At 35.1% G+C, this 14,087-nt stretch overlaps 1 protein-coding gene across 2 annotated transcripts in view; it reads left to right on the forward strand.

The window, feature by feature from the left end:
- The window catches only part of SLIT2 (slit guidance ligand 2), a 373,985-nt gene that overhangs the window by 235,099 nt on the left and 124,799 nt on the right, over positions 1-14,087 (forward strand). For both annotated transcript variants that reach the window (XM_049630375.1, XM_049630377.1), the window contains exons 7-9: positions 4,061-4,132; positions 6,674-6,837; positions 8,951-9,089. In XM_049630375.1, coding sequence (XP_049486332.1) covers positions 4,061-4,132; positions 6,674-6,837; positions 8,951-9,089 — 375 coding nt within the window. The remainder of the gene's footprint in view (positions 1-4,060; positions 4,133-6,673; positions 6,838-8,950; positions 9,090-14,087) is intronic.

Below are 14,087 nucleotides of genomic sequence, written 5' to 3' on the forward strand. Positions count from 1 at the left end.
CACACACACACACACGCACACAATACCTACTCTATGCCAAGCACTGTGCTAGGCATTGAAAACTCTATCCACAAATACAATAACTATTCATTTGCTTATTTGTTATAAAGTAAACAGTGTTTTTAGAAGAGTAAGTTTGTGACGATACAATCACCTCATGTGTTGTATTTGTCATATTAGCAAAATATCTAGAAGGTAACTTTAGCAAGACCCTCTGTCTTGAAACACAACAAAGAGTAAAAAATGTTCTATGGTTCATGGAGTAAAAATCAAAATCCAAAGTGTTAGGAACTCTTTTGGGGTCCTTAATATATAGGTTTCAAAGAGATCTATAATGGTCAGAGTGTGTTTGCTAAAAAAACGAAAAAATTAACATTAGTACATGATACAAGAAAGTGTGAATTCTTTCAAAACAATTTAAATATTTTATATTCAAATTTGACAAAGTCAAGCAGACATTCTTTTAATATGTGTTCATTTTTAAATCTTCGTAATTCATAGAATCTTTGGAGAAATTATTCTTTGAAAAATTTAAGGGTAATTGGATGAAATACCAAAGACTGGGATTTATCAAGCCCAAATCTCTTGTCATGTAAATGAAAAGTTCTTCTATTAGAAACATTTCCAGAAAGAAACTTGTCTGTTTTTCTTATTTTTAGCGTCTATGACCCTTTACAATATATCTTCTTATTATGTGGAGATAATGAAGAATTAATTAATTTGCAAATCACCTTAAATTTCAGACTCCCAATGTTTTAGATCTTTTTAAAACTTTTAATTCCATGAGCCATTTCTCAATGTATGATTTTACTGAGGCAAAACAAGGGAATGGAAGTAATCATACTGGACCATTGACAAAAATTTGTTAAATTAAGAAATAAATTAGGGTAAAGAGAGTGAATAAAGTTTGAGAAGGAAAAGTCCAGGTAAATGAAAGCAAGCGGAGTCAGTCTATCACTTGTATGTTCATGGCAACCTGGCAAATTGTGGAATTCTGATTGGTATGATTCAGAAATGTCTCTGTTTTTAATGTGAGGATACCATCTCAAAAATAACATTGGAAACTAAATCTAGATCAATGTTTTCTGTTTCTTTGGACAACATCTAGTTTTGTATTGTTTGTTTTATTTCTTTTCCATAAAATAGGCATCATTTAATTGAATCGAGACATAGTGATTCATATCCATTAAATATCAGACTCTGCCAAATCCTACGCTGAGCACTAAGGGAATAAGAAAGAATAAATCAAGATCTAAGTCTGAGAGTAACTATATGATTACCAAAACTAAAATTTCGTATTTGTACATCAAAATGTACTTTTGTACAAGAATATATTCTTGCTGCAAAAAGAAAATCTTGAGGTTGAACATAGAAATATAGTTTCGTTTAGAAGAAAGTGTTAAATAAAGAAGTGCAATAGATACATTTGCATTGTTTCAGAGTAAGAATTAGTCACGACCATAACATACATGTCATCAGATGTAATTAGCAAATATTTATTATTAATTTTAAAATAATTTAATTTCATTGGTTCCACATATCGTTCCACTTTCAGGTATCAATGTCAATATCACTTTGCCACATCAATACTGAATAAAAACACTAAGATAATCTATTTCTTCAGCTGCATTTTGCAAAGTGACATTTTGAGAAAAGACTCCAGACTGATAGCCACCAGCTTCAGCATTCAATGAAAACACTCTTTGGTGTGGAATCATAAGAAATTAGAGTTCAAAATTAATGCATGCCTACTGCATGTGATGAATTACTTTAAAAAATGTTATCCCTAAAGTCACATTTCAGTATGTTATGTACTCTGAAGATTTTAGCCATATAAAGTCAGCATAAATTTTGAGGGTGGGAAAAGGGGTCATTTGAAAGTAAATCCCTTTGAGAAGTGAAACCTTTTAGTTCAAACATCAGGATATATTTTAATGGCGTTTGAAAAAAAAATCTCATTTCACTTGAGTACAGAAAAATGCTACAGGCTTTTAGATAACGTGAACCAACCAATTCAGTGCTTTATAGGTCCTTCATAAAGTGGGATTTTTTTTTCGCCTGTGCAACTTACTTCAATCAGTTGCATTAGTTTTTATATCATTCAATACATTGCAAAACTGGGTAAGAAAAGAAAGTGTGTCTTCTAGATCGGTAGCCTCTGTGCCCTACTTTACTGAGAAGTTCAAGTGAATCCCTGAACCCCTGAACACCCCAAATCATACCTCACAACTGCAGCCTCCAGCTGGCCAAAAGTGGCCTCATAAATGTATCCTGCTTTCGTCCAAACAGATGTAGCCCACAGACTCTTTGAAATGTCCGAATTAGTTGCCAGTATTTAAAAATTAGGAGGACAGATCTGAAATTTTCTGTTTCCAGCGTCTCCTGAGAACATCAGATCGGTTGGCAGCCTTCCATTAGCACGGAGCAGTGGTCCATCGGAGCTGAGGACTAGCTGCTATGAGAGAGAGTGTCATCGCTCGCTTACCAGGGTCTCCAGTGGCCCCAGCCCTCTGCCTGCTCCACTCCATCTCTCGTCCCTGTTGCGTTTCTTAACACGCATCCTGCTTCTCTCATTTACTTCCCTGCCCAGCCTCCATTGGCAAGAGAATTTGCATAGTCTAAATCAAACCTTTCTCCATTGTCAAATTGCATCTGTGGGCCGTTGATCCTGTCATCCTGCCTCCCTCAGGAACTTGCCCGCTTTGCTCACCACATCATGGTGTCTTCTCCATACTAGAATCATTGTCCGTATTCGCATTGCACAAACACAGCCCTGGGATAGCCTCCTTCTCACTTTCTTGTCATAACCAGACTTCCCCAAAGGGAGAAAAACAATCTCTTCTTCATGTTATTAATTATAAGGTTTTATAATTTGTACTTCATCTTCCCACTTGGACAATATGCTATTTTAGGACAGGTTTTATGCCTGATTTATTTTATGCTGTTCCATGTTTCCATAAAATGAAGAGCCATCTAGGAAATATTAGATGAATGAATGGGTAGTAGTTGTAGTAGTAGTAGAAAAGCCATAATAATACAACAATGCCTGTGTTAGGGGAAAAGTAGTAACAATTTGAACCAAGCAAGAGTTATGCTTATTTTCACCATCTCTCCCTTGGCTGCCCATCTTCCTGACTCCAGCATCCAGAAACCGTGATCTGTACCGCATGGAAGTTTGCAAGGGACAGGATATGTGCCTAGACTTAGAAGTATTAGAATGTACAGGGTGCCCGGGTGGCTCAGTCGGTTAAGCGTCTGACTTTGGCTCAGGTCGTTATCTCACAGTTTGTGAGTTTGAGCCCTGCATTGGGCTCTGTGCTGACAGCTCAGAGCCTGGAGCCTGCTTCGGATTCTGTGTCTCCCTCTCTCTCTGCCCCTCTCCTACTCGTGCTCTCTCTGTCTCTCAAAAATAAACATTAAAAAATTTTAAGTAAAGAAGTATTAGAATGTATTAAGCTTTTAATAAACTGCCCCAGCCTGTCACTTTATTCCTACCCAATGCAAGTACCAAATGTAGATATCGTTCTTACTACTCAGATTTCAACAACGGCTGATGTCCACAACAGAGAATAATTAGCAGGACTGTGTTCCGGGATCTGACAAAACCAATTCTGTGCTATTGCTATGAAATTTAATTTGGAAATTTCAAATACGTTCATTTACTCATGACACTAATTATACATAGTGCCCCTCTAAGGAAGCGTAACTGCCCAATTTTACTAATTGTTGACTGCCTCATGTTATTCCTTAACCAGGGTCATAAATACACACACATGCATACCCATGGTGCATAAAGCAATATGTGAATAGTCAAAGATATTATGGCTAAAGACATAAATCTGTAATAAATATTTAATAAAGCTGAATGCATAGTAAAGTGTTAAAGTATGGCATTTATTTATCCTCTTGTTTATAACATGGGGCATTCTTTATGCCTTCTCTACCAGATAGTTGTCCTGCATAAACATAGTTGCAAGAAGCATTCCCTGTATTATTATATAGAATGATCAGTAAATTTTAATTACCTAAAATCTCTAACTTTTTTTGTTTTATTCTACAGCACTCTCAACAATAACAACATTACTAGACTTTCTGTGGCAAGTTTCAACCATATGCCTAAACTTAGGACTTTGTAAGTAGCCGCAATGTATATATGTCAATGTCGTCAATTCAGGGTTCCCCTTAAGTACCATTTTTAGTAAACAGAAAACAGTACCACAAGTTCATTATGGGGTAGACCAGGAAAACACCACTTTTTAAAAAGTACTAGATATGGTATTTGAATAAATGAACTATTATTCTGAAAACATGAAAGCTTTCCTTTAAATGATATGCATTATGGAAAGTTGGAGGGGGGACGTTTACTTTGAGCTATTGTGGAGGTCACATTTCATTAAGAAATGTAAGACTCCTTGATTGGCTGTCAGAGATGATAAATGGTAAATCTTTATGATTTTATTACTGTACAGCAAGCCGACCTAATAAAGCTAAACTGGCTCTCCAACACCCTTTGTAATGTAAAATTACAGCATAACCCTCCAGTGCTTCTATAATTAAGGTTGTGTCAGCATTTTTATTTAAAAATGTCTTTTCAGGAGATGGACATTAAAATATTTTAGGTGAATAAAAACTTGTTTCCTAGTTAAGTATTTGCTACAACTATTTTTTTTTTCTCTTGGAGAAAAAATAATCTTTAAAGCTCAGCATGGGGATATTTAGTTAAAATCTCATTTGAATGGGGTTTAAGAATCACCTTGACCTTAAAAATACATTATATACCACATGTGGGAAATGGTGGGAAACATAACCAAAGCTTTGGAGTTCTGGAATAATATGTGTTTTTAAGTAGGGAACATAAATTTTGATTAGGTTTTCAAAATAGTTTTCATTTTACAGTAGGTTATAACTGGAAACATATAGCTTTTATTTTTTTCTCTTTAATGAAAAATCATTTGAATTGCCAGCTTTTTAATGAATTAGGTAATACCAATCTTAAAGTCCTTTTTTTTTCCCCTCTCTCACTAAAATGTAGCTCTGTGCCTGATACAACACAACATGATCATTTCCTTGAAATATGATTTAACAAAATAAAGAAATTCTCAAAGTATGCAGATATAACATAAATTTTATTTCCTTGGTACTCTTCGGTTGAGCCTAATTTGACCAAATTAATACCAAATATAGTTCACTCAGACTATATTTGATGAAATTAGCTCCTCATTACCTTTAGCTGATTTTTAAAAACAAACTGAACAAGCTCTTAATCCTTGAGAAAATAAAGCCACCAAGACTGTAGAAATATCCATCATCCACGTTTTTGATAGTATGCCTTATTTTCCTACAGAAATCCATTAGTGTTTGTCTTGCTAATCAGGTTTTTAAAGTTTTATGTTCTCTCATTTCAAATTTGTACACACCTAATTGGATTATTGTAACGTGCTTGGTTTAGATGAAAATATTTAGAGAACAGCGAGGTGGAGTGTGCTAAGCGGTTTCCAAAGGATGCCACTCTGACTTCCCAACAAACTGAACCGGAGGTCACCCAGCTTTCCCAAAATGTAGCAATGTGGCATTTTGTTTGGTGGCACGCCGTCTAAGTTTTGATGCAAGACAGTCTGTTCCATATCTACAGGCTCAAGGAGAATGTAAAATAGTCATCTAACTTGAAATTCCCTTGCTTTGGTTGTTTCATTATTCTATATTATCATTGCTACTTAAAAATTCCACTTTTATGTTCCAATTATCTTTCTGGACTGAGTTCCATGTTTTAATATCCATTACTGTTATTGGGTTAGAATTGAGCACATCAGCTAAAAAGGACTAAAATGGTATTACTGTGTCATAGATGATTCTGGAAATGATACTTTGATTTATAGTTTTGGATGTCCTTTTCTTTAGTTTGAGAAAACATAAAAGCCAATTTGAAGTCATTTACCTAATTTAGTGGATACATTTGTCTGATATTTTATTAATGGAAAAGTGCTATTTGCCACTTGGAATGGATCCATGCTCTGGTGTGGATCCCTGCCAACATAGAGAGGGGGCTCACTTAATTCCTTCACTCCTAGCCATTTATGTCTTTTCATTTCAGTTCCTGCTCTTTGAGGATAGGGTCCCAAGAGCCCAAAGCAGCTAATCCCTTTTTCTGCTATTAAACAAAAAGAAGGAAATCAGAATAGGGACATGAAAGAAGTGTTTTATATTGAATTATTATTCTATCTTGTTCAGCAAAAAACGAAAGTGACCTGCTAAAAAGATTTTGCAAGCAGTTTTTACAGAAACTAACAACAGCAGGACTAACTGATAACTCATACTGGGAGCCACAACTTTTATTTATATGGCCCCGCCCCCACCCCACCCCAATTGGCCACCAGTATGTGGACTGCAGAGCAATTTGCCTTGGACATACCTATTTCTTTTTACCATTTTGAGTGAACATAGGAAAACTATTTTTATGGTCGTGTTCAAGCTTCTGTATATTTGCTTAACTTGGCAGTAAATGAAGAGTAAGTTGATTCTCATCATTTTTAGAAAAATAATTAGGTTGGGACTTAGTAAGCTTTATCTACTTACATGTTAAGAAATAAAGTTACATATTATTATTAATACATTTTTTAATTCTTGGAATAACTATTTTGTTTTCTTGCCTTAAACGTCCCTTCTTCTTATGTAGTCGCCTCCATTCGAACAACCTATATTGTGACTGTCACCTCGCCTGGCTCTCTGACTGGTTGCGACAAAGGCCCCGGGTTGGTCTCTACACTCAGTGTATGGGTCCATCCCACCTGAGGGGCCATAATGTAGCTGAGGTTCAAAAACGAGAATTTGTCTGCAGTGGTAAGAGAGAAAGAACCTTTATGTTGTCATACTATTTTTTGCTTCTATGTAAGAGAGCAGTGGAGAACGCATGCTTTAAAAGTTTCAGTGTTTTGCTCACTAACATGTGCAATTGTGCACTAATCACTCCATGGAAATCCTCGGTTTCAGTGATATTGATAATATGTTCTAAGGCATTTGTGCGTGATTGGCCATTACAGATTACTCGTACTTAATGTATGATGAAAGGTTTTTCAATTTTCACTCCTGGGGAAATATAGGAGATTCCTAGATTTAAATTCTGTTTGCTACTTATTTTGCTGTCATGTAATAATTTAGATCTACTTTTATGTTAACAAATGGAAATATGATTCATCTTGCTGGAAAATTCAGGAAAGTATCTCAACTCTAGTTGCAGAGTGACAAAGCACTTTCCGTGCATACTAGTGGTTCACCTCTACAGGAAAGAGATAAATGAGTAGCTTTAGTGATGAAAATCTGAAAACGAAAATTAGGCGTGACCTATGTAAAATATCAAGTAACATTTACTTAGTTCTTTCTATATGTTTGATCACCAGCCTAAGTATTTCACATATACTTAGCTCATTTCACCTGCCTTAGAACAACTGTAGTGAGATATAATATTATATCTATATTAGAGATTAAACTGTTGAGGAAAAAGATGCTAAGTAGCCTTGTCCAAGGTCATATAGTTGAATCCATGGATCTCAGCTTAGGCAGTCTGATTGCCAATTCATATATATTTATATTTATGTTTATACTTATTTATAAAATATTATGTTACTATTACCTGATCCATATTAGCATAATTTATTATATATGCATGTGTGTGTGTGTGTATATATACATATGTATATCGTTCTGCTTCAGAAGTGTCTGTTCAAGATACAGTCACACAAAATGTTTAAATATATATAACACATCACAAATAGTTCCTTAGAGGATTGAAGACATATGAGTACAGAATTCTCATTTATCGTTCTCTTTTAGACCCTTTTGTGTACGTCTCCACACTTTTTATAACCCAAACAAAATTTTCTTATAATGTCATGGAATGTTCTCCTTAGGTCTGATTGCTTTTTAAGAAAATTAAATAATGAAATGACTAACAAACTGTTACTAACCACTTTTTTTCTCTCTTCACTTTTCCCTTCCTGTTTTCTAGATGAGGAAGAAGGCAAGTTCATGTTTCTTTTTTAGACTGAGACTATTTTTGTGACGTTTGAGAGCTTGTTAAGAGGGCTTGGGTTAGTGACTGGCCTGCAGCCCCTTCCTGGCATTCTGATCGCTCAGGCCCTCTCCCTGCAGATCAGAGAGGGTTTGTCCTGCTCCAGTAAACTGAGTGTGTGCAGATTCCCATTCAGTACAGCACGGCCGCCATTCTGTCGTTCATCATTCCAACAGTGAAATCTCATTTCAAAACAGTTTTGTTTCCAAATACTGAGTAGTAAAAATACATACACACAGGTAACTACTTAATGCTAAAATCGCAGGCTATGGAAGCCAAAAATAGAACTACCTAGCTTAACAATTACAGAATGGCTTGTTACAAACTATTATAACTTCAAAGAAAATGCAGATTTTGAACCTACCAAGATTTGAAGCTTAGCAAGATCTAATTTCCCCCACATTTATTGGTACACGATTACTTATTTAGAATCAACAGTTATGTCTGTTCTCCTTTCTTTTTTTAAAGTACAGTACAGTATGCTACATACATTTAGTAAAGACCAAATTCTCGTGAAGCTTATTAGAAATGAAATATAGGTTAGTCTGAAACTGCTGCTTTTTTTGGAACTCAGAATCGTTTTGAATCAAATTCTAGTTTCCGGTCTGAGTTTAGCCTTTCTTAACAATTATTTCAAGTGGGAAAAATTATCATTTTCATAATTAGTTTTAAGAATCTCATTTGCTTCATCTGAGTGTTGACCCAGAACTATAAATGCATGCTTCCTAAAATATATCTTAGAAATATAGGCCCATTTTATGCTCAGATATTTAGAGAAATACATTTCTGTTAAATAATATGTTTTGTTGTTTGAGATGAACTCGTAAATTTCACAATGATGAATTTCAGGAGGAAAACTGTTATTGTTGTTTGTTTCTCTTTCAGGTCACCAGTCATTTATGGCTCCTTCTTGCAGTGTTTTGCACTGTCCAGCTGCTTGTACCTGTAGCAACAATATCGTAGACTGTCGTGGGAAAGGTCTCACTGAGATCCCCACGAATCTGCCAGAGACCATCACAGAAATGTATGTGCCCTGAAATTCCCTCTCATCTCTCCACCTCCACAGTGACCCAAACCATGACTTTCTTTAGAGACTCTGGGTTTATCGAAGGCAAATATGCATCAACTAACTTAGACAGATAGTCCTTGCAGAATTGTACTGAGCCTTACTCTGTTGAAGAAATTACCTTGTTGAAGAGGCTAGGATTTTTCTTTCTTTCTTTCTTTCTTTCTTTCTTTCTTTCTTTCTTTCTTTTTTTAACATAGGTAGAATTAAAAAGAGTGCACTTTTAGGATAAATAGTTCTTTCCCTTTTCATTGGGAAGGTGTTAGTAGGCTATTTAGGAAAAAATAAGAGTGGTTGTACATAGTCTGACCATTTGGATCTGGAGATCTGCTCGTGTCCAGGTTCTAAAAGAAGGACCAAACTGGAGTAATAAATCATAGGAATGACAGAACTAGATGATGTTCTGCCTCTTTAAGAGCTCACTTTTATAAAGTAGTGTCGCTGTTTTGTTTGAAATATTGTATGGTCTACCATAAAGTATAAAAATATATATAATTATAAAGTCAAAATATATAAAATTTTTAAATTAGTGAGCATTTTAACCTATTTGAACCAATGGCTGTCTCTACCAAAAGTTAAATTGTCTTGGCAAAGAATTTCAGATCTATTTTGTATGCAGATGCTGGGTGCATTGTCCTTGCCAGATAGAAGTCATGTGGATAAAACAAGGTCATGTAAGATGTCAAATGAACTGTTTTTCTCACCTTGAGAAGAAAGCATTAGGGAAAATCTTTACCTCAATATCCATTAACTAAGACAGCACCTCATAGCCACTCAGCTCATCATATTATTATTTTAGAGTTCAGTTCCAAAGTTTAAATAAATAGTTTTGAGTGTTTTGAATTGAAATGGTAAAGTAAGATTAAGTCCTTATAAGTCTACATAGTAGGCACAAAAATTAAGTTATTTTCAAAAACTATGCATTTTTTGCCAGTTAACTGCTCTAATTTACTTTACATGTTACTAACGTTAATTCACAAGACCCACTAACATTATTTAAAATATCTAATATGTGCTTAAAAGTATTCTTAGAGCTTTGCAGTGTAAGACATGATCATCTGTGAAGACGCTAGAATCTGTGGAGGTTTGGCAAAGACATGAAATAATGTATGCACATAATATTATAGTCATCGAAATTTTAGTCAATGGAAGCTACTTTGCTCATAGAAGACATTTATAAGAATTTTTTAGCTGAACCTTGAAAAAAGCGTAATATATCGTTTTGGAAGAGGTGGGTGACATTGCACAAAAGAGAATTGTCAGGGATGAAGGACAGAGGTGGTGGTGAGCATTATGTTTTAGAGATTGTACAGTCAATCCTAATTAGAGTAATAGGTGCGTGTTGAGGCATCATGCAAAATAATGCCTTAGAAAAGACATCTACGTATAATTTTAAAGCCACAGATTAATGAAGGATTTTATCTTAATCAGGAGAGGTAATATAAGAGGAACTAGATAATAGACATAGTAAGTTTTCAAATAGGGAAATAATATATTTATCTATCCAGGCAACAGCATTTATTAGGTAAACACTTATTATTATAAAAGGCAGCATGAATTTTCCAGAGATCTTCCATCAAGTGACTAGCAAATTGGACACAAATTGAAAGCTATGACATGAGGTACAAATTAATACACGTTGTAAGAGGGGAACAAATGAAGTTCAAGGCATTTATGCAGAGGGTGTAAAGTGGGGGTCAAGTTACAGTGGTTAATTAAAGGCAGAAAGCTTTAGTTAGAAGCACAAGTCAACCTACCATTCACCATCTGTGAGACTGTAGGCAAGTTATTTATCCTCTGCAAGCCTGTCTCCTCACCTGAACATAAGGGTTGTTGTTCATTTGAAGTGAAATAATACATATGCTTAGTATATAGTAGTAATTCAATAAGTGATACTCTGATCGTTGAAGTCTTATTATAAGAGGTAACATCCGAGATAGGCCTTGAAGAATTGGTATTGAATGGAAATGCAAAAATGAGGACAGGGCTTTCAAAATGAACAGAACATCATAAGCGTAGGCACTAACGATGGAAATGCAAGATACAACCAAACAGGGGCTCAGTATGGCATTTGGAACCCAAGAGAATGCAGGAAAATAACATTGGAAAGGTAGACTGGAGCCAGTTCATAGAAGGCCTAGATAGTATAAGGACCTAAGTCTTTATTTGGAATGCATTTGAAAACAGGAGTTTTAATCTGAATCTCCAAGAATTAACCTTACAGCTGTGTGCCAGCAGTTGGCAAAAGGCCCCATTGCCAGGCAAGAGGCCTCCGTAGGTGGCTATCATGTTGATGGAGGGAAGATGTCATAAAAGCAGGAGTTGTGTAGCTGTGGGGTAAAAGCAGGTAGGGTAGTTAATATAGGAGCAGAATTCATGGGATTGGGTATTTGGTGAGATGAGGGACTAATGGAGAAAAATGAGCCAAAGATGATGCCAGAATTAAGTGTGAGGGATGGGGAACTGGTGGTTTTATTATTGCATGTAAGAGGCTAAAGGGAAGGACAAAAGTTGGGAAGAAAGATGACGGTGAACAAAATTTGTGAAATCCTGAAGCACCGATGGGACTTTTAGAGGTACCAAAATAATACAGACTGTGGTAACTTGGAGGAAGACAAGGACTTGAGGCAAAGATTTTGGAGTAATTAATAATACAAAATAAAAGTTAATGGTTAAATCCATGAAATGGCCAATAGAAAGGAGAACAGGAAAAGAGAAACCCAAGAGAACTCAGTAAAAGCAGCAGAGGGCCAGAATAGGTAAGAGAGGAAGGAGCTTAGTTTATCTGCGAAAAGGGTTTTTTGAAAAAAGACGATTGTCACTATGAAGGACAGACCAGGATTGATTTGAAGATGCAGAAAGCTGCAATCATTAGGAAGTCAGAGACAATGCTCTTAGAGAGAAATGAGAGTGTGAGGTGGTAAGATCTCTGTGGGAGCACAATGCTCCCCTGTGGGAGCACACAGGAGCCAGTGGATCAAGTCCTGATTATAGGAAGGACTGAAACACCGCCACGGATTGACAAAAGACCAGTGAGTTGTAGATATAACAGACCAAAAGTAATGTGTGATATTTAAAGTGGTTTATCTCATGTAGGCTATTTTATTTTTTACAACAGAGTGTTTCTTCTATTTTGTATGCTGTATAGATTTTGTATTATTGTGGACTTTAGTACATAAAAGTTACACTAAATAATATGTCCCATTGGGTTTGCCTGTATTGAGGAGATGGTATATCAGATAAAGCTACAATAAATTAAATTGATAAGTAAAGATGAAAACATATGTGAAGCTCTAGGTGAATTTCACTTCTCTGATTATTACATTATCAGCTTTATCAGTAGAGCATCTGGTAATAAATCATATTGATCTTCAACTCCAACAAAATACCCCATTACCATTCATTATAGTGGCGTAACGTACTAGCTTAGTAACTCATTTCTTGTATTACTCTTTTATTTTTATTAGTATAAAGAACATCAGTATGATTCATAAAATGTGGAAGTAAAGCTGTACATCTTTTTTTTTGTTTTTATAGATTCCAAGTTTTTAATTCAAGATGAACTGAAAATTATAACTTCCCTTCATATTTTTTAAATAATTTTTAATCTGGATTTTGCCATAAATTATAAGTAGAATTTCTTTACTGCAAGTTGTCAGGCATTTCATTCAATGCTGTTGAGTTGATTTCCTTCTGTGTGTGCTATGTCTTTATTCCTGCACCTGTCTCGTCATAGAATTCTAACAAAAAGAAAGTATGTAAGTGCTACATCAAGGAATGATCTACTGCCTGTTATTCTAGGTAGAAAAACTTGACTCAACTTTTCTTTCTTCTGCATTGTGCTTACAATTATAATTTCACACTTCTGGTATTTGCTCAGGCAATTATTTGTTAAGAGAGATGGGAAACATTCTTTTAAAGTTAAAATTGGAATAATTTGTAGGAGGAGGAGTGGAAAGAGACCAACATCTATCTAACAGTGTTGGATGCTGCACGCACATTATATCATGTGATTTTTCTCATTGACTTTTGATAGGGGTGTTTATGGACTCTTAAAATAGGAAAACTAATGCAGGAACATATGCTAGATGAATGTTGGTGGATTTCTCCAAGAAGCCTCATCATCCTGATGATTTTAGATGGTCCAGGATCTGTCATCTCATTTGTTGGGAATCTTATTCTGCATAAACATTGATAGATTAGATAGATAGATAGATAGATAGATAGATAGATAGAATATAGATATAGAGATAATGTGTGTATAGTTATTATATTTTGTTTATATATGTATATTTGCGTGTTTATTTAAACCTGTCTACCCTACTGAAGTAGGAACTATGAAGTCAGAGGCAGGGACTAGTTCTGTTCTGATCACCACTGAATACCCAGGTACAAATCTAGAATGTGGCATATAATAAGCACTTGATAAATAGCAAATAAATACTTACAGAATAAATGGATAATTTAAGCATGTTTACAGTGCAATTATCTCTAAAATAAGCTATATTGAACAAGATTAAAAATAAAACCTGAAGAAGTAGCCCATTCTTTCCCTGTAGAAAAAAAATGGTGCTTTTAAGTATACAGTAAGTAAAAGTTAATGAATAGGATATCTAATGGCAAGAGCTAAAATGGGGCTATAAATACTTAAAATTCATTTGTTAAATTTCTCTATTCCCCATACTGGCTTGGACTCCACTCTCTACATGTGTCTGGGAGCTCCTTTTTTTCCTCTGTTCTAGGCTGACCCATTCAGTATCTACTAGTAGCCTCCTTCTTTAGATACATTAATTCAATCACTCTATAGTTAAGTCTTAGACATCTTTCTCCAAGGCCATATTTTTCCGGTAATGAACCTTCTAGACATTTACCTCAAATCCTTCAAAACTGACAACTTCACTTTGCTGTTTGTTTTGTTTTGTGAATAAGGCCCACAATGTTAAGAGATTGTGTTTA

Source organism: Panthera uncia, chromosome B1 (assembly GCF_023721935.1).
Source record: "Panthera uncia isolate 11264 chromosome B1, Puncia_PCG_1.0, whole genome shotgun sequence".
In the NCBI taxonomy this organism is placed as follows: Eukaryota; Metazoa; Chordata; class Mammalia; order Carnivora; family Felidae; genus Panthera; species Panthera uncia.